This window comes from Rosa chinensis, chromosome 7, assembly GCF_002994745.2.
Source record: "Rosa chinensis cultivar Old Blush chromosome 7, RchiOBHm-V2, whole genome shotgun sequence".
NCBI lineage: Eukaryota > Viridiplantae > Streptophyta > Magnoliopsida > Rosales > Rosaceae > Rosa > Rosa chinensis.
This window is the reverse complement of record NC_037094.1, coordinates 58,625,994-58,653,450: the sequence shown is the minus strand read 5'-3', so window position 1 is coordinate 58,653,450 and position 27,457 is coordinate 58,625,994. Positions and strand designations below refer to the sequence as shown.

The 27,457-nt window shown below is 39.0% G+C and overlaps 1 protein-coding gene and 1 long non-coding RNA gene across 3 annotated transcripts; both read right to left on the bottom strand.

The window, feature by feature from the left end:
- Window positions 1–4,442: 4,442 nt before the first annotated feature.
- LOC112175134 lies at window positions 4,443–7,458 on the bottom strand. 2 transcript variants are annotated; one of them, XR_002926317.2, is made up of 5 exons: window positions 6,753–7,458; window positions 6,556–6,672; window positions 6,408–6,479; window positions 5,487–5,569; window positions 4,443–4,800 (listed from the first exon to the last, which is right to left on the bottom strand). It is a non-coding gene; the product is annotated as an uncharacterized LOC112175134 (long non-coding RNA). The 2 variants fall into 2 exon arrangements; XR_005804125.1 differs by lacking the exon at window positions 4,443–4,800 and having other exon boundaries at window positions 5,190–5,569.
- An 8,885-nt stretch (window positions 7,459–16,343) lies between these two features.
- LOC112175614 (wall-associated receptor kinase-like 8) lies at window positions 16,344–24,085 on the bottom strand. The gene is given in 5 exon segments (XM_040510158.1): window positions 16,344–16,547; window positions 16,636–17,851; window positions 22,137–22,274; window positions 22,787–23,062; window positions 23,138–24,085. Coding segments are annotated over 5 exon segments (2,259 nt in total). The 5' UTR covers window positions 23,742–24,085; the 3' UTR covers window positions 16,344–16,522.
- Between the last annotated feature and the right edge of the window lie 3,372 nt (window positions 24,086–27,457).

Sequence of the window (27,457 nt, the reverse complement as noted above, 5' to 3'; positions counted from 1 at the left end):
AGCTGGTGAGGTGCAGCTTGGGGCGTTACAATCAACATCTCTGACGATCACCCTAAGTGGACGGTCCACATCGGCGCTCCACTAGCCCCAGAGATAGCGGCGAAACTCACACAATTTCTGCGGGATTTTGCCGCCGTCTTTGCATGGTCTTACGCTGACATGCCAGGCATCTCCCCTGAGATTATCACGCACAACACTACTAGAATAATGTCATTAGACATTACCACTATTAAATCGATCAGAATTGCACCTGATGTTAAAAACCGTGTTAACATCAGTTTGTGAAAAAACCGATTTCTATTGTTATTATGGACATCAGTCACCAACTTAAACGATGAGAAAAGTTTCGTTCCGAAAATTTACAAAAATGCGGAGGGATTAAGTTGAAAAATTTAAGAAACGCGGGGACTAAAAATTTCATTCCCCCCACACTTAGTTATTTTTCCCAAACCACTTGCATTGACTTGAGTCATTCCCTAACCCTAACTCATTTTCACCCGACCTCCTCGTCTTCCTCCTCCACCTATGATTGCAGCAACTTACCCTTATCACTCGCAACCCTTATAACCTAGTCTCTGAGCTTCGGCTGCTGTGCCTCCTCAACACCACAACCCTTCAGCACTGGTCCTTCTCTCTCTCTCTCTCTCTCTCTCTCTCTCTCTCTCTCTCTCTCTCTCTCTCTCTCTCTCTCTCTCTTTCTGTTTTCTCTTGTTCCGAATCTGAATCGCAAGCCTCTGTTGATTTCGTAATCTAACAATCTGTTTCTTATGTAAAACTCTAATTGCAGGCGTCAGAGAACCCCATGAGGGAAATCAAGGTCTAGAAGCTCATCCTCAACATCTCCGTCGGCGAGAGCTGCGATCGTCTCACCAAGGCCGCCAAGGTCTTGGAGCAACTCAGCGGGCAGACCCCTGTTTTCTCCAAAGGTGAGATTTTTAGGGTTTCTCTGTTCATTTTTGTTTTAGGGTTTATGTGTTGGTGGGTTTTGACTGTGGGTGGGTTGTGGTTGTGGTTGTGTTCAGCTCGGTACACTGTGAGGTCTTTCGGAATTATGTGTTTTTGATAGTTGGCTTACCTATTGTTAGGAATACTCAGCCTCGCTTCCGGTTCATTGTTATGAATCAGCGTAACACAGGTAATCTCACTAACCTGCTTATGATATCTGGTTTTTCGTTCAAGATTGTAGCTACTTGACTACATTCCATTTTATCTGACTTTTCGCTGTTTGCTATCAATCTGCATTGCCAATTCCAGTAACATTTGTGTCCTCTCGTATTTAAAAAGTGTGCTTACATACAAAAAAAGATCTTAACTTGTGGTTCACGAACGTCACAGATCGCTAAAGTGACATGCGAACTTGAGAGATAAAAGTATAATAAAGTCGGTGAAATAATAACTCATTTTGTTGGTATGACAAAAACTGAAAATGAGGGAAACATGATTTGAGTGTTCAAATCCATGGGTGACTGGTTGCCTGTATCAAGAAATTTCTTTTTAGCATCTTGTCCAACCTATGATATACTAGTGGTTTTTATTTGTTCTTCTAGTTTGTAAACACGGTTATTTTCTATTGCTTATAGCATATTCGTATTTGAAAGTTTGCGTTATTTTAACATATCTTTTTTCTGTGGTTAAATATTATTTTAACATACCTGCATATGTCTAATGTATATTACCCTATAGTTGTTACAGTTTTTTTATTTTATTTTATAATTATGTCTTTATATTATACAGATAACCTAGTGGAGAATCTCTTGGGAGATTTTGAGTATGAAGTTCAAGTTCCATATTTGTCGTATAGGAATGCAGCTCAGGAAGTTAATGGCATTTCGTTTTATAATTCACGTGAATGTGAGGAAGTTGCAAATCTCTTCACTAGGTACAGTATTTATCTTTAATTGGTTTTGTACTTCACATGAATGTGAATGTTTTTATAAATTCCGTCATTAGTTTCTAAGTGAACATCAAGTTCAACATGGCAAACTTTCAGTATTGAACAATGTGAGACATGAAGGACTTCTTTTTTTGGCATGGTTAATAGGTGCATATATGATTTGCACTTGGAAGAGTTTGAGATTAGTAAAGGTTATAAGTTATAGATGCATACTTGCTTAAACTTTAGAGTTGATATTATAAAAGAACAATATATGATGTGAAGTACAACAACAACAACAACAACAAAATCTTTTGAACTTATTAATAAAAGTGTCCCTCATGTCCATGCACAAAGATGGTGGATGTGCACACAAAGCATAGGATGAGATTTAAAGCAGGAAATGGTGATGTTGAAATGACTAGAGTATCATAGGTCCATGCATTTATACACATGCAAATATGTGCTCTATTACACATACTAACTGTTTTATTTTTTTTGCAGGATTCTTAACGCATACTCCAAGGTTCCTCCAAAGTCCAAAGTAGCTTCTAGCAAAAGGTTTTCTCTCCATTTGCTGCCTCCCCTTCTATGAGCATTGAACCATTATTGTTGTGATTCAATTACAAATTTTGTCTTTAAAATATCTATAACCATGTCAACGTCAGTATCTGTAAATTTGCTACTACTTTCATCCATTCTATTCTTGGCATTTTGTAATACGTTGGTTTATATCCCGTCATTTTAATGTTGTATAGGGAAACTAGACTCTGGAACATGCAAAGCTCAAAGCTAAGGTAGAGATTTTACAGAGAAATCAAGGGTACACACCAATTTTGTTAAATAAGAAAGTATTTACTTTTTCGTTAGGTTGTGATAAATAGCATTACATTTTACCATGTTTTTATTTGCATATTTCCATTGCTGTGATTGAGCTTTCAGTTTTTGGTTTGGTTGTACATTGAGCAGCCAATTAATTTAGATCTCCATTTGAATTGATTGTGGAATTGATTTTTGTTTTTCATTTTGTGTTTGTTTTGGATTGATTTGCTAATGTATTTGCAGCTACAGGAGGGAGAGTGGGTGCTTAAGGGTAAGTTTCATGGATCATTTTCTTCTATATCTTTTGTTTTAAGTGTTTAAGAATGACTAGAATTTGGAAGGATTTTTTTTAATCTATCTGATGAATAGTGCCCGATGTAACTACTTCCCTTTTGCAGTGAGAGAGAGGAGGATGAATCAGTTTGGGTTTCTTTTGAATCAGAACACGAATCCCAACAAGTCCTTCAAGGTTTAAATTCAATTCAACTTTTTGATTTTCTTTGATTTGATTCACGAATGTATATTATGTGGAACTACTTTGATTTTTGGTTCTGAAGCATGAATTCGAATGTTTACATTGTGTAATGGAATTATGGATGGACACAGTGGCTTACGATGAGTCAAGTGAGCTTAAAGTACATGATATGATTTAAGTGGTAGATGGTCCATCTTTATTTGTAAAGTTTGCATTTGGAAAATTGTATCTGCTTTTTGTTTCACTGCTGTAGTATAGTTGTCTGGCTATGATTGTAATGATTGGTATATATATATATGGTATCATCATCTATTATTTCCTGGGCTAACATCATCATATGGAAGTTGATTTGGTATATATTTTTACAGTGTTTGCTGTTAGAATTATAATTCAGTCTTATAGGTCTATAGAAAAAGTAAGAAACTTGATTTGTAGTCTAGAGCTTCATTTTACAATGAGATTGGCTTAGTTATCTTCTTAAGTTGATCATTTACCGTTCCAATTATGGGTGAGATTCTCACAGTAGGGAGAAGTCAAGATTTGGGTAGGGTACTGGTAGGGGAAGTAGGACATCAAAAAGAATTCACCAAGTTGTAAAGCTTTGTTGCTTGATTGTTTTGGAGTGGATAGGTTGTCTCTAACTTGTTTATTTTGATTGTTGTCTCAAAACCAAAAGCCCAAAAATCATCTTGTTGTTTATTTCTTTAGTTTATGTTTTTGCAGGTTTCTGTCCTCTATTTTCTTTTAATTAATTACCATATCAAATGATCTCCAAAATCCTTAAAAATCTACCAGTATCCAGTTTAGGATGTTAGCTTAATGTCTATAAAATTTTGTTGATATATGAGCAGTTTAGGTTAGGTTTTTATTTTCGTTTTGGTTTCTGGTCAGAGTAGTTAATCTGTTTTGTGTTCATTAGTCTAGTTATTCAATCTTCTGTGGGTAATGACCCCTGCTTCCCTATCTACAAGCAACTAATTCATTGTTTGTAGGCTAAGTTTGTGTGAGCTTTAAGTTACACAAAAGAATTACCTAATGGTTTGAAACTTTATATTTATATGAGCAGGTGGACGGGCTGATTGGTTTGCTTTCTGAACATGTTGAAGCAGTGTAAGAGAAAGCCATGCTGTGGTGACCCGAGAGGGGGGTCCCACAGTGCCGCGACTCCGAGCCAATGAGGAATCGACATGTCACGAATGACATCTCGATAGCTCATCAACCTGAAATCGCAAGGCCTTTTGAGTCTAGGTTGTTGGTTTACAAAACACTTTCTTGGACAAAAGTCACAAAACATTCTAGCAACCGAACAACATATTTTCACAAGTGGAATTTTAAAGTGAGCTAAAAGATTTGGGCTTACAATAGGAGTCCAATTTGGAAAATAACAAACCACAAAGTGAAAACAAGTATGAGAGACGCGCCCCAGGGTTACGGGTCTCTCGAAATTTTGTAAATGAGCGAATAAAAAACAAATAAACAAATAAATTAGTGAGGAAATAAATAACCAAGTTACTTCAAAATCCGATAAGGGACCAAAACCTTCCTTTTGATAAAACTAAAGAGAAATGCGCCAAGCCGGGCCATGTGCCTCCCCTGTACGCTTCCCGACCACATGCTCGAAACCTGCACACTATAGTAGGGGTGAGCTTTCGTCCTCGCATGCCCAATAGGGGCCGACCCAACCATGCTAGGTTTGAAAATAATAATATACTTGAAAATATTTACTACATAATATTGTGCACGTTTCTCGAAAAATACTTTTAATAAGAGGCAACCACAAACATTTATTTCTTTTATAAAGCACATGCAGTATGCTTCACACAATTTGGAGCTCCGAGATACTTACCTGCCGGCTAAACTCAAACACAACGGTGACCGACTCGGTTCATCATCCTTCAAGAACCGGCCAACTACTCTGTAGTCCGTGTGACTACAAGTAGCGAAAGTGTCCATTTCCTGGCTCTGAGTCTCCTATGACTGGTTCACTGTCTGTACTTACTTTTCCTCGACAAACATAGGAGCACAGCCCCCTCCGGAGGTTCACGGTTATCGACACCGTGGGATCCCTAGGAATCTAAGCGTCTAGGTCCCATTCACTTTCAGGTCACAAGTATAAACATACAAGGGTACAGTATCTCAACATACAAGTTTAGCCTTGGTTTTCGCAATTAGCAGTTATCAGTTCTGAAAACACATGTATCACGAGGCATCGACTAATGAACAACCAAAAACGTTCTTGCAGGCAACATACTATCTTAGTATAGCATTCTACATATACTGAAAAGCCTCTAACAAGGAAGGGACAGCTCACCCTACCTGGATACGGAGTGCTCGTCCACTTTTGGGTTTGTCCTCGACTATCGATCTTTCGTCCCAATCCAAGTGCACATGTTCGAATCCTTTGTAATAAAATTAGATCAATGAGTACATTGACTACACTATAACTCAATTAACCAAGTAATCAAAACATTTATTTAACTTCCTTGAAGTCCACCGAATTTTTCCGTTAGTCGTTAAAACCTATTATCCATTCCTGAATAATTCAAATGATTTAGCATATGAATCATTTAGGATATGGTCATTATGCTTCTTGCTATAATGTAATTCGGGTTAACCGATTTAACCCCCTTTTTTTTTTTTTTTTACTTAATCTTTAAACCTTAAGCTAATAGATAAATAATAATTACCATTCCCGAATGGTAACATACCCATAGTAATCCAAGATATGGTAACATTAGAATATTTTGATTTTCTAGCCTTAGAACCTTGTTTCATGATGAACCTTAAATGAGTAAATAAGATCCATCACTTTCTTTATCCTTTAGCATTATTATCGACATGAACTCATTTATCAATTTCCTTCTATGTCAACGTAACCATTTACACATTCATAATCTCATTCGCACCAGCTCATTCACAACATTGTCAATCACCACTCTATTTTACAGTCTTACTTGTCAAAACTGATACATTCTTATTTTCCACTTTTCTCTTGCATTTGACCAACTCACCGCTTTCATTCCTATGTCATATTTCAATATTGGAAACAAACTTATCATTAAAATTCACAAGACCAATCCTCTATACTTCTGACCAAACCAGACTTGTCTCAACAACACCACCTATCACTTGAGCAACAAATACCAAACTTCCCTTCAAGTAATACCCACAAGACCACACTTCAATCGGTACAGACAAGCCACTGCAAATAGAGAATTAAAATACCCAGACCCTTACCATTCTTCTTTTCCAAATTTAGTAGCCAAATCGTTGAAGTTGCATTCTACCACCATTAATCCTTCAGATTCCCTATTACGAAAAATAGGATCAAAATCAACCTTCAATCAATTTCATATTTCACAGAGAATCTGCACATAATCCTTACCTTATCCGATTCAAATCGAAACTGACCCAGCAACTTCTTCTTCTCCAAAAGCTTACTATTTTGCAGACCTCATTTCCTCCAAAATCTCCAGAACACATATTCCATAATCCTCACAGACTTCAAATTAAGCAATCGGGTTAGGGTTTTCAATCTAGACCAAACCAGTAGCTGCAGCTAAAGAGAAACCACAAAATTACCTAATCAAGAAGTCCTGACGATTCCGGCAACCGTGAGCGACGGAGTTACGGTGGTCCACGCGCCTGTGGTGGCGCGTGAGGTGCGTGCGGTGGCTCTAGTCGGAGCTGGAGGTCGGGGGTCTAGGGCTTTGATAGATCGTGAAGCCCTGATTCCATCCTTGGAGGCGTTGTAGCTCAATTTTGATCGGAGGAGACAAATCGATCTTAGCAGAAGCTAAGACTCCGGCATGACTCCGGCATAAGACGTGTACGGCACTTTCCGGCATCGGCAGTCAACAGGGGTTCAAGGTTTAGACGTCCGGCGAGTTCTGAGTAGAGAAGTGATGGCGGTGTGGCGAGCTGATGGCCGGAAATCAAGGAAAGCCAACGAGCAGTGGCGTCGCTGCTTTGAGGAACCTACGCGGAGGCTGGAGGCGATGCATGTCGACGGTGAGGCTCCAGTTTTGGTGCGGCGTCGACTGGTGGAGGCGATGTGGTGAGGTGGTGGCCGGAGCTGGAGTCTCCGGTGATGGCAGAGAGCGAAGATGAGAAAGAGAGGTCGGGCTTGGGTCGAATTTGGGTGCTGGATCGATTGGTGGTGGTGGTTTTGTGAGATGGACGCCGGAAACTGTGTTTTCTGCAATGGCAGAGAGGGAGGACGAGAGAGTGAGAGGTCGGGGAGAGGGTGGACGCGGCTGCAAGGGAGAGAGGAAGAGAAAAATGAAACTAGGGTTTCCAATTTTTCTATTTATACACATGTTCGTGAAACGCCCATTTCGCCCTTGCGACGAATTTTCAAACTCTTCTAGCCAATTGTTTTCGGTTTTGGGCTCGTAGCTTTTCTTTTACTCGTTTTTAGTCGGAAACTTCCCAAGTTAATCCTCAACTTCATCCTAGGCCCAAAATTTGATTTCGTAAAAATTAAAAATCTAAAACTTTATTACGACTCAAGTTGTTGTCTTTGAAACTCCAATAAACAATCCTTCACTAAACTTTCGTAACCTTCGAGGCCCAAAACAAAGGACTCTGGCCCAAACTTAAATTATAAGGCCCAATAGGTGGTCTCGACACCAAAACAATTTTCGAAAGTCCATTCCTTCACTTGTATCACCTTACGAAAATCTGATTGCCGAAAAATTAGCTTTTAAAATTAAACAAAATTTTTTTGGGGGCTCACACATGCTTGACTAATGTGAAGCATTGCTGGCTTCAGCAGCAACTATGCAGGTATAATAATGTGGCTATTTGATGTGAAAAGATTATATGCAGTTGCTATCTTCCAGTTGAACTGTGACACAAAGGTTTCCTATCTATTTTGGAGCAAGGGCTGAGTTGTGTAGTTTCTTCTACCTATTTTTTTTAAGTTTCTTTTTCATGTTGAGTTGTGTAGTTTCCTCAAGGGACTAGCAATCTTGTTTTCGCACATATTGCAACTGTCCAACTCATCCAGTCCTGATCTTCTGAGCCTTTTTTTCTTTTTTGTGTCTTATTAGTAAAGTCCATACATATATATACCATTTGTTTTATAGGCGACGAACCCTAGTTCCTATATGGCTGTCCATTCCTCCATATATAGCACACAATGTATCTATAATATATGCTGCATATCCTATCAATAACTAAGACAATAACATTGATATACTGAGAGCATGTCAGTTTATTGTAATAACTTGGTGCGGTGAAGGTTTCTTATGCTTTCGTGTTTGATTATGTTTTAGGTCAATGAAGCATCCAACTATACCCAAAGTTCCATATCCCCCAACATAAGAAGATCAAGTGCTGCTTGTCATGGAATTGTGATGAGCTCCTACTCTTGTCAAAATGAAGCTTGAAGAAGACAAGAAAGAAGCTTTGCCTTATTTGTTTCTCACGGCCATGTTTATTGGATCATTATGAATAATTGATCCATTCCATTTTGTAGCCAAATTATTTTGTAGTAGGTGAATTGGAGTTTTATTTTGTCCATTTTGTAAACTATTAAGGATGATGATTTCAGATAAAATACCTTAATATTCAAATCACTCTTGTCAACTGTTGAAATTGCAATTTATAGCAGCAGCTACATATTTTGTGGACATCATCCTCTTTATAGAATCTGATGTCTAGATATAAAGTTGAAATCAATTTTAACCATAAAAACTGATGTCCAATAATAGAGACACATCAGTTCCAAAATGAAAATCGATGTTACTAAAATATACAGACATCGATTTGTTCTTAAAAACGATATATTACTAAGTACCAGACATCAGTTCTAAAATGAAAATCGATGTTACTAAAATATACAGACATCGATTTTTTGTCAAAAACGATATATTACTGAGTACCAGACATTAGTTCCAAAATCAAAATCGATGTTACTAAACTATACAGACATCGATTGTTTGTCAATAACGATATATTACTGAGTACCAGACATCGTTTTTTACTTACACACCGATGTTAATGTAAGTAAATATATCGGTTCCTACAATACTAGACTTTGTATATTGAATCTAAAATTGTGGTATATGTGGCAAATTACGCTTCAAAATCATGAAGAACAAGAAATGTTTATGGGAACTGATGTCTGTAACAGTATCAGTCATCGGTTCTTAAATCAATAATGATGTTAAAACGCAAACTTGTGTTTTATAATCTATATTTCTTTAAGCATTAAATACAATAAAATGTGGGTTTAACAATAGTAAAACATGTAAGTTAAAACCTATTTACATCGATTTATAATGAGGAACCGATGTCTAAACGAATACTAGACATCAGCTAAAAACCGATGTCTGGATTTTCCGGATCTTTCTCATCACCCACAAAGACATCGGTTGGGTTTTTGTTTCTCATCGGTTTTTGGCCGATGTCTGGGGACATAATTCTAGTAGTGCAAGTTAAGCATCAAACTATCTTTCTATCCAATAAAGCAGAAGAGAAGGGCCTTTGACGAAGAAAGATATCGTGCAATAAGGGAGGAGGTCACAAAGCTACAAGGCATTGGATCCATCTGCCAAGTCAATTATCCCCAATGGATTTCCAACTTGGTCATGGTGAAGAAACCTAATGGAGAGTGGCGAATGTGTGTATACTTCAAGGGTCTTAACAAGGCATGCCCAAATGATAGTTTCCCGCTACCCCGCATTGATCAGCTGGTCGATGCAACAGCGGGGCATGAGCTGCTCAGCATGATGGATGCCTTCTCCAGATATAATCAAATCAAGATGCACCCGGCGACCAAGAATGCACCACCTTCACAACCGATAAGGGCCTAAATTGTTACAATGTCATGCCTTTCAGATTGAAGAACGTTGGGGCAACATACCAGCGGTTGAAGAACGCCATGTTCGCTGGGCATCTCAACAAAATAATAGAAGTCTACGTGGGTGACATGCTAGTCAAGAGCATCAAGGTTAGCAGACACGTGGCAAACCTCGACATCATATTCGCCATTCTCTTAGCCTAAGGTATGCACCTTAACCAGGAAAAATGTTTTTTTAGCATCACCACTAGCAAATTTCTGGGTTACACCGTCAGCGAACGAGGCATAGAGGCTAACCCTGACAAGGTGCAAGTCATCCTTAACATGAAGTCCCCGGTGTGGAAGGTGCATGTTCAAAGCCTCCAGGGCAAGTTAATCGCCCTTTCTCGGTTCATCTCTAAACTCACAGATAGATGTCTCCCATACTTCAAAGCCATGAAGAGGACCCACAAGAAGGAAATTGACTGGACCCCAGATTGTGAAGTGGCATTCCAAAGTTTGAAGGAGTACTTAACTGCAGTCCCACTGCTTTCCATTCATGTACAAGGTGAGATACTCTACATATATCTGGCGATATCTCCGTCAGCGGTAAGCTGCGCCATAGTACGAAGAGAGGGATCGGATGAGCTCTTGGTATTCTATGCCTGCAGAGGTATGAACGGCGCTGAAACCAGATACATCCCCCTAGAACAGCTCGCCCTCGCACTCATCGTGGCTGCTGGGTGCCTCTGCCAATACTTCTAAGCCCACACAATCCATGTCTTGACAAATCAACCACTGAAGCAAGTTATACAGAACCCTGAGCACTCAGGACGCCTCAAAAAATGGGCCATTGAGCTTAGCGAGTTCGACATTAAGTACAAGCCACGAACTGCCATGAAAGGCCAGGCGGTAGCTGACTTCATCGCTGAGCTCACTGAACGTCAAGATGAACCTCACTTAAGGGAAAAAGAAGGCACCATGGATGTGACATGCAATAGCTGAGGAACCAGTACCCAAGCACCAGTCAGACTGGAACCTCTATGTAGACGGCTCCACCTGCGCCAAGGCATATGGCACTGATATTATCTTGATAGGGCCACGGGGACTGAACGCGGAGTACGCATTGAAGTTCAGTTTCACAGTCTCAAACAACATGGTGGAGTATGAAGCACTCATTGCAAGCTTGCTCCTCGCCATCGACTTAGGTGCTGACAACGTTAACATATTCAGCGACTCCCAACTAGTCGTCAACCAGGTCAACGGAAATTTCCAAGCCAACGACAAACAGCTGGCGGCATACTTGGGATACCTCAAGACTCTCCTCAGGAAATTCAAATTCCACACTATCACACAAATCCCCAGGGAAAAGAATGCCAAGGTTGACTCCCTGGCAAGATTAGCAACCGCTCAACAATACCAAAGTCCAGCGGACACAAGGGTGGAATGCCTTGATAAGCCAAGCATCACCAAAACCCTAGTGGAAATTTTCAACATTGAAGTCAACCCCACCTGGATGGATGAAATAATCGAATACAAGCGCAATGGAACATTGCCAACAGACAAGGTCGAAGCGCGGCAACTCAAGCTGAGAGCAACCCGCTATAACATACAAAATGGCAAGCATTACCGCCAAGGGTTCACCCATCCCAAACTCCAGTGTTTGACCTTAGAGGAGGGAAAGGTCGTTCTGGCAATGATACACGCCAAGGATTGTGGAAATCATTCAGGCGCCAGGTCTCTGGCAAATCGCACCATGTGGCAGGGGTACTTTTGGCCCACGCTTGGCAACGACACCAGAGAAGTCTCCAAGTCTTGCCACAAATGTCAACAATATGCTGACCTCCCTCATGCCCCGGTAGAGCCCCTCTCAATAATCATCGGTCCATGGATTCACTCCACTTGTGACCTCAACCTAGTTGGCAAATTACCAACCGCTAAAGGGCAATTAAAGTACATCATTGTTGCCATCGATTACAACAGCAAGTGGATAGAAGCGGAACCGCTGACATCAATAACTTCCGCCAAGGTAACTCACTTCCTCTAGAAGAACATATATTGCTCTACGGCGTCCCCCATACCATCATCACAGACAATGGAGCATAGTTCAACAACAAGGTGATCATATCTTTCACTACTAATCTGGGTACCTAGATGAGCTTTGCATCTGTGGCTCACCCCCAAACCAATGGGTAAGTTGAGGCAGCAAACAAGATAATCAAGAAGCTGCTCAAAAAGAAACTCGACGACGCCAAGGGTTTATAGGCGGAGAAGCTACCGGAAGTTCCGCTAACTGTGAAACACCATTTTGTATGATGTTCGGGACTGAGGCCGTCCTACCCATAGAAGTCTCCCAACCTACTGCTAGGGTCAAGGGTTACTGCTCCGAGACTAACAGTGAAGGCATCAACCTCGATAAGGATCTCCTTGAGGAAAAGCACCACAAAGCCCATTTGCACAATTTACAAAACAAGCAACGGGTATCGCGTTTCTATAATGCCAGAGTCAAAGCCCGAAACATCCAACTTGAGGACTGGGTAATGAAGAAAGTCATTCCACTGCCAACGTCACTCCGTCCCACTTGGGAAGGACCATACAAAATAGTAAAAGTCGTCAACCCCGGCACTTTCTACTTAATGGAAAAGGATGGCATCACAACGACCCACCCTTGGAATACCGAACACCTTCGATATTACTACAAGTAATTTTTGTGCCGCTACCCAAGAGCATCTTGACTTAGCTAAATTTTTGTACCATATTTAGCCAAGGGAAGCTACCCAGCTTGTACTCTCCCTCTTTTGTAAACGCTGATCTCTCAGCTAATAATGAAACGACGAATTATTCAAACCATTATTCTCCATAGCACAAGCTAACTGGCAACGCCAACAACATTCAGCGGACCACGTCTGCTACATCGTGCACTTGGAACAATTTTAATTCCTTCAATGTTTCATTGATTAACAAAAGCATAAGTCAAAGTTCTAGTGGTATACTAACATTCAAACAACGCCAACATATTATCAACAGAAGTCACGTACACTTGGAAAATTTATAAGGAAATGGCATTCATTATAAATCTAGGTTAGGACTCCTCAACCAAAAATTCCATCCAATTACTTATACAAAAATGCCTCAGCGGCAATAACAAAAAGAAGGGGGACTAAGGCAACATATTCATGGGTTGCTTGTAGTAGTGCTAACATTCTCATCGCTGACCTATGAGGGCTGGAAGACCAGGCGGCTTGTCTGATCGGAACCAGGAGCAGTAGGGCTCAGCGTCACAATGGTGTCATCCGCCTGTGTGTGAGCAGCCAGAAAATTGGCACAAGACACATCAGAGGGAGTAGCAATCGAAGTCCGTGGAGGGCCATCGATCGGACGCTTACCGCTCTCACCACTGCCAGAACGGGCACCCTCAGGTTGATTAGGGGCTGGCTCACTTACAGGCAGTTCCTGTTGGCCCGACGACCCAGTTGGCCGAGATGCTTTACTCCAGTCAATGATGCCCTTCTTATCCAACATATCAAAGTTGGCAGCGGTACCAGCCTTCGCCGCCTCCGTCAGGGTATGCTTGAACGTTGGAGACTGCTTGTAGGCCTCTACGGTAGCGGCATCTGCACGGCCCCTCTCAGCTCCCAATCGGGCAACCTCGCCCTCCAACTTCTTCAACTCCGCTATTTTGGAGCCTACGTCGCGCTGAAGAATCTCAACACCCAGGCCCTTGGCCCCCACCTGCTCCTGTAGCAGCGCCATATCCTACTTTAGCTACACCACATGGTTGTCCGCTACACATCCCTGTTGATGGTGACATTCAACTTGCCCCGAACATCTACCAAGTCATACTCTGCCTTGGACAGGAGACGCTCGGTGTCCTCTAGCTTCTTGGATGTCCCCCCCAACTCCCTCTGGAGACTTTCAACTTCCTCACTCAGCTGCCGCTCAACAGGCAACGACCTCGACGCCGCCAGAAATAACTCGTGCAGCCCCATCGATAAGTGCCCAAAGGTCAAGCTAAATGGCGATTGTTAAAGAGCCATCGGACGAACATTCCTGTCCATCCCTCTGTACCCGAGTCGCTCACACAAATGGAAGAGAAATTCCCGCTCGGGATTGGTCAGGAACTCGGTGTACGAGGCAAATGAGTCCAACCCACTGGTCTGCACCTCCCCTCCAGCGACCACCGTCATCGACTGAGCACCTTGCTTAGCCCTCTTTTGTTGGTAGACCCTAATTGGCATCGAATCCTCCACCTCATCACCTTTATCGGGGTCGTTTTGCCGCCGTTTCTTCTGGAGAGGACCCTGAGTAGCGCCCACAGTAGTAGCCCTCGGCGGATCCTGAGGCTCCACCGCCCTCTCCCTCTAGGGACCACGCTGCTGGGGGCCACTTTCTCCTTGGTCTTCTCTGGAGCAGCATTGGCCTTGTTCCAGCAAGTAGCCCCACACTTGGCTCGAGACTCGAACTATACCATGGTCTGACCAGCGGTGGCAAGATCGGAATGGTGGGGCATCAGCATCACCACTTCAACCTCCGATTGGCTTAGCGCCTGAGTTTGATGATCAACGATGGTTTTCCAAGCACTCAGCCCAGCGGCATACATGCCCTCAAGAAAGTTCTGCAATTTCGTGTGATCCATGGCTTTGTCAAACGCATAGCACCTGGCTTTGTTACAAGGAACAGGATCTGAACAAACAAGCAAACAAAACAAGTTAGCGTATGGCAGGGTTGCGAAGGCACATGTTTGGACGGAGACACTTACTAGGGGAACGAGTCAAGTTCAAGTCGACCAGCAACTCCCAGCCGGTGAGCAAGCGAAGGTCAAGAAGGTTGCAGTTCCTCCAGCAACCTGTAATCCTAGCTTTGTGACACCGCTCCTCGAGTGTCAATGTGAACCAAAATCCTGCTGCACAAAGAAGAAAACAGAGACGATGTTGGGAAAATATATATATATATATATATATATATATCAACATAAGATAAAGCAAATTTCTAGACCCTAGAAAACTTTGGGTTTCTATATCCATTTTTTAGTTAGTTTTCTTTACTAGCCTATTACTATGCGTGATTCAGTCATAGTTGAATAGACTTGCTTTAAATAAGTGAGCATGATTGTCATATGAATGGTCATATCCTATGTATCACCATGGTGCTTCTACATAACAACTTCTTGTCTATTTGTAGATGGTAGCAGAAGGATATGTATTGGTCATTCTGGCCTTACCTTTTATTATTAATGATATGTCTTTGAGACGCTTTAGTTTCAAAAAAAAGAAAAAAGATAAAGCAAATTTAATCAACTTCAAACCAGCAAGCAAACATGCACCTAGAGAAATAGCCTTTATAGCATGTAATTGAGGTCCACCCAATGCCCCACGAAGTGCAGCACAAATGTACAAACATCTAAAGCAACCCTCTTTTTGAAGCTCAGGCCCTTCTGAGTCTGATCCACAAGGAGTCCCAACATAGTGGAGCTCTATTTTCACTTCGACGGTGAGGTCTTGGTTGGGGTGAGCCCTAATTGCTTCCATTTTTGAACCCAAGATTGGTCATAAAAACCAATTTAGGGATTTTGATAAAAGCAAAGTTTCTGCTAAATCCCTAAATTGATGCGCAATGGCGGGTCACATGAGGAAAACGACAGCATTTGAGAGGTTAGAATGACTTATTTACCCTGCAAAATGGGGAACTGCCACATGTTTGAAGGGATTTAGAAAGACGTAAATTGCACTTTACACCCCTAAGATAGGGGGTTTTACCAATTGGCCAAACTATCAACCGTAAGGTAGAATAACATTTCTAAGATCCACTTGCCCCTCATGATCTTTTTAAAATGTCTCTTGTAAATTTTCAATTATGTATGTAGGATTTATTATAGTTATTGTGTCATAAAATTTCCATTCATCAACAACTATGAAACGGTGATGAAGAGAGAACAAGAACTGGACAGTCATCGCCTACGCTAAATGCAAAACATCATTTTTAATTTTGATAGCATGAAATCTTAATTACAAGATGTTGCGTCTCTCCACTTTTTATCAAAATACCAAGTGTTTTTGGATTAAGCTCTAATTTCTACACAAAATTTCAAAAATAGTGACTAGTTATAACTCCATTTTATGATATTCTTTCTTTTCTTTTTTCGCCACTGGAACACTTGCTTTTACTTGGGATTGAATTTTTATTTTTTGTATTTACTGTATTGCTGTCATTTTTTTTTCAGGAAATCTTACCACATTGTAATAAAATGTTTGATTTCAATCTCTTCAAGCCTTCAGGTATGATGAATCCCATTTAGGTACCGCTACAAATTAAAATCTAATACATTTAGCTTAGGTGCCTAAATTATAAGTTGCAATGTTAGGCACACAAAAACTACTCCCACATTACAGCAATATATTAAGTAGCAAACAAAAGGTTATTTCTATTTTTTTGATACAAAAAAGAAAAATTACAAGGAACTATCCCTAGTACAATCTATTCCCAAATTGTCAAATAAAAGAGCATTACAAGCAGATAAAGGTAGAGAATTTCCCCAAACTCTAGCAGTAGCATGAAGTCCTGTAGTTTAAAAGATTATTTCTATTTGATGTCTACAACATACAGAACACAATTAGAATATTATTGCAACTAGAAACATATTTTCTTGTTTTGGCAAAAACAAAGAAAAATTTTGCTCACCTTGACTTGAAAGATAATAGGGGGATTTCATGGAATGATGAAACCCGACCAACATCCAAAACTGATCCTGCTCCCGTTGAACTTGAAGCAATATCCCATGGCTCGATTGATTCAGTTCTGACAAATTCAACCTCTTCATAGTTTTGTTCACCATTTGAAGTCTTTTCTGTCATTTGAATCACTTCTAGCTCAGTTGTGACCTCTCTCATTGTAGGGCGCTTCCTTCCATTCAAATTCAGACATCTTCGTGCAAGGTTTGCCACTATTATGATATCTGATTTCGATCCTTCCTTCAAAACTTGAGCATCAACAATTTCAAATAGACGATCTATGTGCATGAAATTAATGAAATATGTGGCAAGACTTCTGCCTTCATTCTCTGACCTTAGAAAAGAAATTGGTTTTTGTCCTGTTAAGAGCTCAACAAGAACAACCCCAAAGCTATACACATCACTTTTCTCTGTAAATTGACTTGACTGAAAGTATTCAGGGTCCAAGTAACCGAATGTGCCATGTACAAGTGATGTGGTTAGGTGAGTTTGGTCAATAGCAATTGATCTCGAAGTTCCAAAGTCAGCAACTTTTGCTCTATATTTATCATCTAAGAGTATATTTGTAGACTTGATATCTCTATGATAAATTGGAAAGGAAGCTGTATGGTGTAAGTACGAGAGAGCTCCTGCAATTTCTGTGGCAATTCTTAAGCGCATTTTCCATGTGAGTGGAAAGTCTTCAACCTGCTCTGTGATATACTTGGAAAGAGTTCCATTTGGTATAAATTCATAAACCAAAAGAGGAACTTCCGTCTCTAAACAACAACCCAATAGTTGAACCACATTTCTATGGTTAATTTGGGAAAGAATGACAACCTCATTGATGAATTCTGAAAGTTGGCTTTCATCAACTATTTTAGACTTCTTCACAGCAACAATTCTCCCGTCCTCCAACATGCCTTTGTATACAGTACCTTGACCTCCTTGGCCAAGAATTCTATCCACATTAAAATTATTAGTAGACTTCTCTAACTCTTGTGATTTGAACAATTTAATTTTCTCGACATTAACTTCACCTGACGATAATTGTTGTTCTAATAATAAACCACCATTTCGCTTGAAGAACATCTTTTTTCATTTTATCTCGTTCTTTTTCTTCAGGAGTTTGTATCCAAACCATATACCAATAAGCAACAATAAGAGTCCAAGGCTCGAGCTCAAACCTGCAAAACTCGGCCACCAAAACGTGCAAAGTCAGATCCAAAGACATATTTTCGATTGAAACTCCAAAAATATATCATCTTGACAAGACACTCGAGTGTTTGCCACAAAAAAAAAAAAATAAAAGGACCTTTCAAATAGAAAAAAAAAGAAGAAGGTAGAATTCTTCTATGGTACCTGACATATTGCTACTTAAACAATTTGGTACCTAGTCAATGAAAGCAAACCATTTGGTACTTGGATATATTCTTGGTTAGATGATTTGGTTCTTCACATCCATTTTTTTATCTTTACAAGTAAGGGCATGATTGTCATTTCGACCTTATTATCAGAAGAAGAAGAAAAATAAAATTTTTTAAAAAATTTCAGACAATCGACCAGCTATTATAACTCTTTCGAGTATTTATCATTTTTTGGGTAGCATAGAGTATAAATATAAACTTTATTTAATATTAGTTCATATTTAGCAAGAATTGATTAAATTTTATGTTTTTTTTACAGAAGTTAATTTTTATTTAATAATATGAAAAACGTTTCTATTCAATAAAAAAAATGAGTTGAAATCAAGAAAACATTTTTCTGGACCATAAAACCAAAAGACTTGGTACGAAAATCTTGAATGAGACTTTACAAAATATTTTGTCATTAATATAGAAAAAAATTTTGTTTCATTATTTATACATATTCTCTCTTCTAAAACCGGGAGCGCGGTAGCTGGTAGTGCCCTTTGTAGTGACAGGGAGGTAGGGGGTGTTGGGCTGAGCTTTTGGACCAGGTCCAATTCAACCCTAGGGCAGGCTCCTTTGTCTGGCCCAATTGAAATAGGAAGGAAGGGTTGGGCTATGGGCTTTTGGGCCTACTGTTTAATTTCCTTTTCTTGCTATTTAGTTGGGTTTTTTTCTTTACTAATTTTATGTTTTTTTTTTTTTGAATAATTTTTTTTATTATAGTTACTATTTTTTTTCTTAATTGACATAATATTTGTTTTTTTTTTTTCCTTTTTTGAAAAGGAGAATGACTTAGTCATATTAATGAATCAACCACAACTGTCAAAATAGTACATCCACCAAAATAGACCTAGAGATAGGCTTATGCCTAAAATGTTCCACATACTACTTCATTAAAACACAAAGTGTAACTAACAGAAGAACATTCGCCTTCAAAGGAACATATGGGCTGCTATCTACCTCTCGCCGAGCAGCAATTGTGGTACAAAAAATAAATAATATTTCTAAGAAGTTTCATAGGAGATCTTCAACTAGGCTAGACTAAACTCCATGGCTTAACTAAATAGGACAGATTACCTTCTCCCAATTAACATAATATTTGTTGTTTCTTAATTAAGGTTAAATTATTGATAATTAATCTTAATTAATTGTTATATGATTAATAGATACTGATTAGTGTTAAGTTACACATCTTTTGCATCAACGTATAATTAACAAGACTGGACTACTCTTTCAAGGATTAAAATTTGTTTAGTCCTTGTACTATGACTCTATCATTGTTTCAGTCCCTGACATTCTAATTTAATCTAAAAAGTCCCTAAGGTCACAATTTCCATCTAATAGGTCCTCGCCGTCCAATTATTCCGTTAACAGGCTGACATGGCACAAAGTTAGACGCCAACTCAGGGCGATGTAAGTGTGGTAAATAGTAAAATGTCAAGAATAGCCCTGACTATTCTTTTTACCCATACCTTGTCCTACATAACAACAACTACCCTTTTTACATCATCCTTAATCGATCAAATCCCTAATTTTAGCTCCAAATTTCTGAGAATCAAGTTGGAACCACAATGCCCAACTTGGAACCATAATGAAACTGAAACTGAAACCAAAATTGCAGACTCGCCAAGATGCCAACATCATTTCCGCACAACAAGGCACCAAAAAAATCGAATTGAGGTCGTCGTCGAAAGTTTATGGGAACGTAGGAGAAGCCGGAGTAATGCTGGTATGATCGGAGGTAGGTCATGGTGGTATGATCGAAGGTAGAGATGGCGACTGAAACCGGGTCTCTGAAACGGTGACTAAAACACTGTCAGCAGTTGCCGATGTCGGAAGATTTGATCTGGCTGGTCAGCACAGGCGCAGGAGAAGCCGGGTCCGATTTGGAGAAGAGGGTCCGATCCTGTATGGTTGGAATCTGGGTCGAACATCGATGGTCAAAGCGCTAGTGGTCTGGATCGAGGAACGACAGCAGGAGAAGACGTCGTGGTGGTCTTTGAGTGTCGGGTCTGTAGCTCGGCGACTGATCTGGTACAGCTCTGAGTACTGTATTCGATCTGGTATGGGTATCGGCACTCAATGAAGACAAACTCTGTCGCCTGGTCTGTCACAATCTCCATCATCGGAATTGCAGATTGCTGGAGTTTGATCCAAATCAACGACTGGTTTGGAGACATTGGGCAAAAGATTGATGCTTTGAGCTCCCTTTGCTACAGATTTTGCTCACTTGGGCCATTTTGGTGTTTTTGGGTCTCTGAATTCAGAGAGATTGCTCACTTGGGTCCCTTTAAACTTCTGCAAAGCTTGTTTCGAAGATGATGTCAGGGAGGGGGGCAAAGTTTGCTTGCAGTGTGGCACTACCTATGATGGTATCTCTTTTACTTGGATTTCTCTATTCTATGTTCATATTTTAGAAGTTCAAATATGCTTGCGAGGGGTTGATGTGTTTTGTAGGAAATAAATGCAATCGATGTTTAAATCTTCTTTGAAGAAGATGGGTCCAATAGTAATTGAGGCTTGGTGTTGATTGTAATGGGATTGGTGGTTTGGGTGTGAAGAAGAAGAAGGTAGTAAGAAAAGAAAAAGGGAATAAAAGAAATTAAATAGGAGAAAAGGAATGGAGAAATAACATAGGGCTATATTAGACAATTTAAAGGTTACATGGAATGCAAACTGCTGAGGTAGCGTGGCTTGGAGTGCCACATCAGCAACTTAAAGGCCCAACTTGAAGGAATGTTAACGACGAGGACCTATTAGACCGAAATTATGACCTCAGGGACTCAGATTAAATGAGAATGTCAGAGACTGAAATGAAAAAATGATCGGAGTACATGGACTAAACATAATTTAAGGGGGGTGTATTCAATTCAGAGTTTAAAAGATTTTGTTTGACTTTTTATAATACATGGATTTACTTAATCCACAGATTGTTTAAATTCTATATGGACTCTGATTGATTTTAATGGATTGATTCACTGGTATTTGTTTAGATTTTACAAGTTCTTATGATATTTGTGGTAGGTTAATTTTTTTTTTCTCTTCTTCTTTAAAAGCAATGAATGTATGGATCCAACTATAATGCTATATTAGTGACAAAAAAGTGTGTATATATGTGTGTGTGTGTGTGTGTGTGGCAATCTACCATTCTCTATGTTGCGTATAATGATATATGAATAATAAGAGAAAACTAATCAACCAAAATGTTACACAAAAAATAAAGTATTAAACTAATGACATAATTTATTTCATATCTAATTTACAAAAGAAACATGTGTATATATAACGGCCTATTCTGGCTTTAAATGAATATATGTATATATATCAGCACCCAGCTTCGGGTTTGATTAAAAAAAAGAAACATGTGTGTATGTATCATCTTAACAAAACCATTGTAAGTGAGCTTAATTAGCTAGAAGGATTAAGGCTTCCAGAGCTATAGTGATAAAAATAAAAAAATTATTAGATGACAGCAGAGGCAGAGGCTGAGGAGGATAGTGGGAAGATAGGTCTAAGACAAAATGGATGAGTGTCACCTATTGAGAGCTGCTACTTCTTCTTTTCTTTTTTTTTTTGGTGAAGAGTTTCTTCATTTTTTGAGTGAGAAAGAATCCATCAAAATCTCTTGGGAAGTGGTTGGATTGTTTTTAAGTTTTGATATGTATAAAAAGCACTATAAAATCCTCTAAAATCCATCATTTAATGAAATCCTTAAAAATCCGAATACTTTTGAATATCTGCATATTTGAATGGATAATTTTAAATCTTAATTAAATACATCAAGATTTTAAAGGATTGTTTAAAATCTCAATTGAATACCCATAAACTTTCAAAATACAAAAAAATCTTGTAGACTCTTAAATGAATATACCCCCGTAATTCTTCAATTAATCTTCTTTTTACGTTTTGAGATGTTTACTATATATGTTGGAGGTGAAGATTCAAAATGGAGGACATGAAGTGCATGGACAAATGAATTTGCATGACCACCAAAACTACAAACGCAAGACTACCATTTGCATTAACAATTTGTAATATATTTATGAATTATATTCTCTACCTGCGACAAGGATCCATTTAGCCTTTCTCCGGTTGTCCTTTCTCTGGTTGTCCACACATAGGTACGAACCAATAACGTTCACGCACTTGTTGGGGCCAAAGCATCGGTAACGGTCAGGATCCTGGCATTCATCAATGTCTGAAATAATGAAGGGGACAAAAAAGAAAACAATCACAGATAATTTATAGGATGAGACTTTTTCGGCAACTTAACTCACAAATAAAACAATAATTAGTTCATTCTGACAAAAAAAAAAAATCATGTTTTCCACAAACACTTAATTTTGGTGGTGCAATTTTATTTTATTTTATCAAAATAAAAAATACAACGTTTTGTTAGAATGAAAATGTATTGATTATTAAACCTATATAATTATTAATTTGATACTTTGGTTACTTTGAAAATTGTTGGATTCATCATTTTCTTGTTACCTGTTTCACTTTGAGATCAATAACGATCTAACTTGCTTATGAGAAAAAATTTTGTTTTCAAACTTTAAAAACACAGTACCAAGTTTTAAATACGCAGACACATGTCAGACAAAAATAAAAAATAAAAAATATGCAAACACATGAACAAAATTGCAATATTAAAACAAGAGGACTGAAAAATGCATTTGATAAAAAAAAAAGGGTAAAATTTTTAATTACCATCACAAGATTTTTCCCCGAGATACGGATTCCCTTCGAACCCATAACGGCAGGAACAAACAATTTTTGACCAATTGACTGCGGGGTTAATTATGCAGGACGGGTCCCTAAGCGCTGACAAATTGACCCTTGAGAAATCACCGTAGTAAGTATGCACATTAAGTCGATGCTGATCAGGATCAACAATGAACTTGTTAAATAAATCAAATGGCCTAGTTTGGTTGTTTATGCTCCAGAGCAGTACCACAGGAACCTTGGGCCCTCTCTTCATGTCAGCTGTAAAGCCAGAAATTGATAATGATGAAGCAGTGTTGCTAAACCAATCTTTGTCAACCAGGAAGGCAAACTTACGGCAATCTGTAGTTTTTTCAATAGCAGTGAGGACTGGAGAAGTACTTTTTTCTCTTTGAAAGAGAAACGGTACGGCTGCCAGCAAGCCTGGAGGAATACTAGTCTGACAACAGTTTATACCGCTATCGCAATCCAGGTCTTCAGAACCTGTACCACAAAATGACGTGCATCCGCCAACAATAGAGTATGCGGAACTCAACAAAGCAAAGTAATCGCAACTCACTGCAGTGAATATGTTGTCGCTCTGAGAGTAGACGAAAGGGCTGTCCCTTAAATCCGCCACTTGGTTTCTACTATTATTTCCCTCGCAGAAGAATGTAACGGGGCTGTTCACCTGAAGCCTTCCTTCGGTAAATATACTCAGCACCTCCAAATTGATACGCCTCAAGAAAGGCTTCAGCTGGGTAGATTCGTTGCAGTCAATTTGAAACCATTCGTCATAGTAACAACTTGGATTGGGTCCAATCCCGAAAGGGTACGGGATGGTAACATTTCCACACTCCGTTGGGCAACTAGGCTTTGCCATCTTTGGTGCAGCAGTACTTGCGCGGCATATGGATAACAGCAACATGAATATCATTTGATGAACTAGAATTTCCATCATCACTAATTTGTCTGATTGAAGATGTACTCTCGAAAAGCATGATAGAAGCTGTAAAGCAAATTGACGATCATTGGCGAACTTTATAAAAAATAAATTAGGAGAATTTTCAATTCAACAATACGTACGATTCAATTAAATTAAATTGAGATGTTTCTTAGCACCTTCGTGCTTCAATCGATCAAAGAAAAGGGAAGAACCTACTGATTCCAAGTCGCCGTAATTGACTAAGCTATGAGCATATATATGGCCGAGATCGAATTAAATGAAGATTTTTCTCTCATGAGAAATTTCAAACAACAAATGGTGTTGTCCACTTGTTCACTTCATGAGTTGATGGTCCAACAAATACGTTGAGAGTATGGATCATACATGGGGAAATGAGGATTCCACATGTGAATGTCTCGCACATGTACATTAATATTGGGTGATGTGGAGCCTGTGTTGCCACAAGGCCTTCGCACGTTGGAGTAACCCAATATGATATCTTAATAAAGTAATCTGAGTTTCAAATTCAAAACCAATTGACAACTGATGAAGTGGCTCGAATATTTTTATAAACTCATATACAAGGTCTCATTTTTCCCATGTGAAATCTATACTCTCAACAGAAGAAACTTCAGACTGATTTAGTAGTCACCTTTTTTTCTTTCTCTTCTTCTTCTAATATTAAAATAAAATAAATAAGTAAATAACAACAAACCGATATATAAATCTGAGGACACAAATAAAGAAAAAAGCAAGAAGCAAGGTAAATGCATGCGAAGACCATAAGTACTTGGTCAGTGAAGAAGCTTCTGTTTGAGTTGATTAATATGGAAAATGAGTTTTTTTTTAATTTAAATTTTAGTATATTAAAGAAAGCTTCTTTAATAACCCCATGCTTTATGTCTCGACCCCCCTCCCATCAAGTTTCAAATCCTAGTTCCGCCCTTGTCTGTTATACTCGTTTTTCACCGGAAAAGAAAAAAAAAAAAAACAGATCACGATCTTGGTAACGTGGGAGTACTTCTTGTTCAAGTAAACAAATAATCTAGAAGCAGAGCATACAAAGTTACAAACGCAGGAGTTTATTTACTATGTTACTGAAAGCTATGCTCAATCAAGATAGGGATACCATGTTGAGTGAGGTTCAGGAAAGGTAGCATGCACGTCCTTAGAGCATCTCCCATGGTAGGCTAAAAGCCAAATGGTTTTAGCCTACCAAAAACAGAATATTCCCTCTAATATGCTTTTTTAGCCTACCAACAAAAAAAAGTGTTGCCACCGTAGGCCAAATTCTGTAGGCCAAAATCAAATATCATCACATCTAACGGCTATAATTTAATTTCCGAGCTCAGAATATATTTCCGAGTATGGTTTTGACGAGGCTATCAATAAAACTAGTCGATTTAGTTAAATGAAAATAAGTATATCATAAAAATTAATGGTTACACATTTATTTTAAAAATTCTAAACATATCAAATATTGGGCTCATATTGAAGATCTCAACAAGATATTTACAATGATGTAATTTTAATATTTAGTAACATTATAAACAACCCATGTATATAGGAAAAATGAATTTTTTTAAATGTAAAATTCATGTTATTAATGAAACAAAAAAAAAAAAGGCAGCGGGTCCCACATTTGGCTTACCAATTCTCAGCCCAAATTTGGCCTGGCATATTTGAGAAGGCCAAATTTTTTCTTAGCATTTGGGATATAGCCTACGGTGGGAGGGGGTGAAGGCCATAAATAGGTTTTTAGCCTACCATGGGAGATGCCCTTACTTCCATAGCTTTGTTATTGATATATGTCACTTCTATGTGCTCAATTTAGTGGCTCGTCATTAGCTGAAAACAGTAAACCTATGCATTGACTACTGTGAATTAATTACCAAACAAAAAAAAAAGAATTAATTACCAAAGATTCACTGAATTATGATATCATTTTCAATATCATATAGTTCAGTCATTTTGAATATAAAACCCAACTATCAAATTTTTGTGTTTCCAATTTTTTATTGCATTAGCAAATCCATATCTTGCCGTTAAGTACAATTTTAATAGTTGGGTATAATATTGAAAATGAAGGCCTTTTGTAATTAATCCTTGTAGTAACCTTTTTTTGGTACAAAAGCCGGACATGAAGTTTTTCAGCTGCATGTTCATGCTGAAGTGCTAATTTATGCATTACAAATCGAGAGCAAGGCAAAGGAAAAATAAAAGGAAAAGGGAAAAGAGAAAAGACAAGGAAAAGCAAAGGAGAAGGAAAAAGAGAAAAGGGAAAAGGGAAAAGGGAAAAGGGAAAAGACAAGGAAAAGCAAAGGAGAAGGAAAAAGGGAGAAGGAGGGGGAAAGGGAGAAGGAAAAAGGGTAATGGGTAAAGGGTAAAGGGAAAGGGAAAGGGAAAGGGAATGCAAAAGGGAAAAGGGAATGCAAAAGGGAAAAGGGAATGCAAAAGGGAAAAGGGAAGAGTATCTACGACATGAAAATTTGACTAATTTGGAGTATCAAACCCCTAAAGATTGTTCGAGTTCCTGGAGAAGTGTTGTTCATGGAGCGAATCTGCTAAAATAAGGTCTGATATGGAGAGTTGGTAATGGGAGAACAATCAAATTTTGGACTGATGTGAAAATTTGACTAATTTGGAGTATCAAACCCCTAAAGATTGTTCGAGTTCCTGGAGAAGTGTTGTTCATGGAGCGAATCTGCTAAAATAAGGTCTGATATGGAGAGTTGGTAATGGGAGAACAATCAAATTTTGGACTGATGTGTGGCTGCCTCATGTTCCCCTTATTACACATGTTACTTCTCATGTTTCCTGTGGACACTAATGCTTTGGGATGTGATTTCTGGGATACTCATGGTTGGAATGTTGATCTATTACTTACTTGGTTGCCCCAAAATATTACTGATCAAATTATGAATGTTCCCCCTGGCTTTAATGATTGTGATAATGATATTCAAATTTGGAGGCAAACTTCTAATGGATTGTTCACTGTCAAATCTGGTTATAGCATCTTTTTTGACTCTTACTGTATAAATAATTCTCCTTGGAGGCATATTTGGAAGGTTCAAATCCCTCCTAAATTGAAAACTTTCCATTGAGGGCTCAGTCATGGAAAACTGCTAACTACTGTTCATCGGATGCGTAGAGGCATCACACAAGATGATTCATGTCAAATCTGCCAGCGAGGTAGGGAATCTTTAACTCATCTCTTTAGAGATTGTCCTTGTTAATGTTTGAGATTCAGCGGTAGCCGAGCCTTGATTAACGCGGGATCAAGGAGCGAACCGCTACATGAGATATTTCTGATACTTCCTCTACCTGTCAAATAAAATACACAGGGCGTCAAAGAGAGACTGCGGTGGGCGGTCTTCTCTTCTCAGATGCCCAAGTTAATCAATGTATTTATGTTGACAGAATAACGTTAGGTAAGTAGTAGAATGCGTAATTAATGAGGAGAGAGGAGTGGACCTTTTATAGGTGTGGAAGAGACTGATCTCTTCCTTGTTTTCTATGTGGGACTGATATGCTTCAGTTCCCAGTTTGGGATGCTTCAGCGAGGTGATCTTGGCGCGGCGTGTGGCGGCGCATCACCGGTGATCTCGGGATGAGTCAGAGCTCAAGTGGTAGCCTATTTGGCTGTGCTTCAGTAGGCATACCCTCGATAGCTGTTGGTGCCGCTGGCGGCAGTATGAGTGTGGCTCATTGTAGCTAATTATGTTTGACAA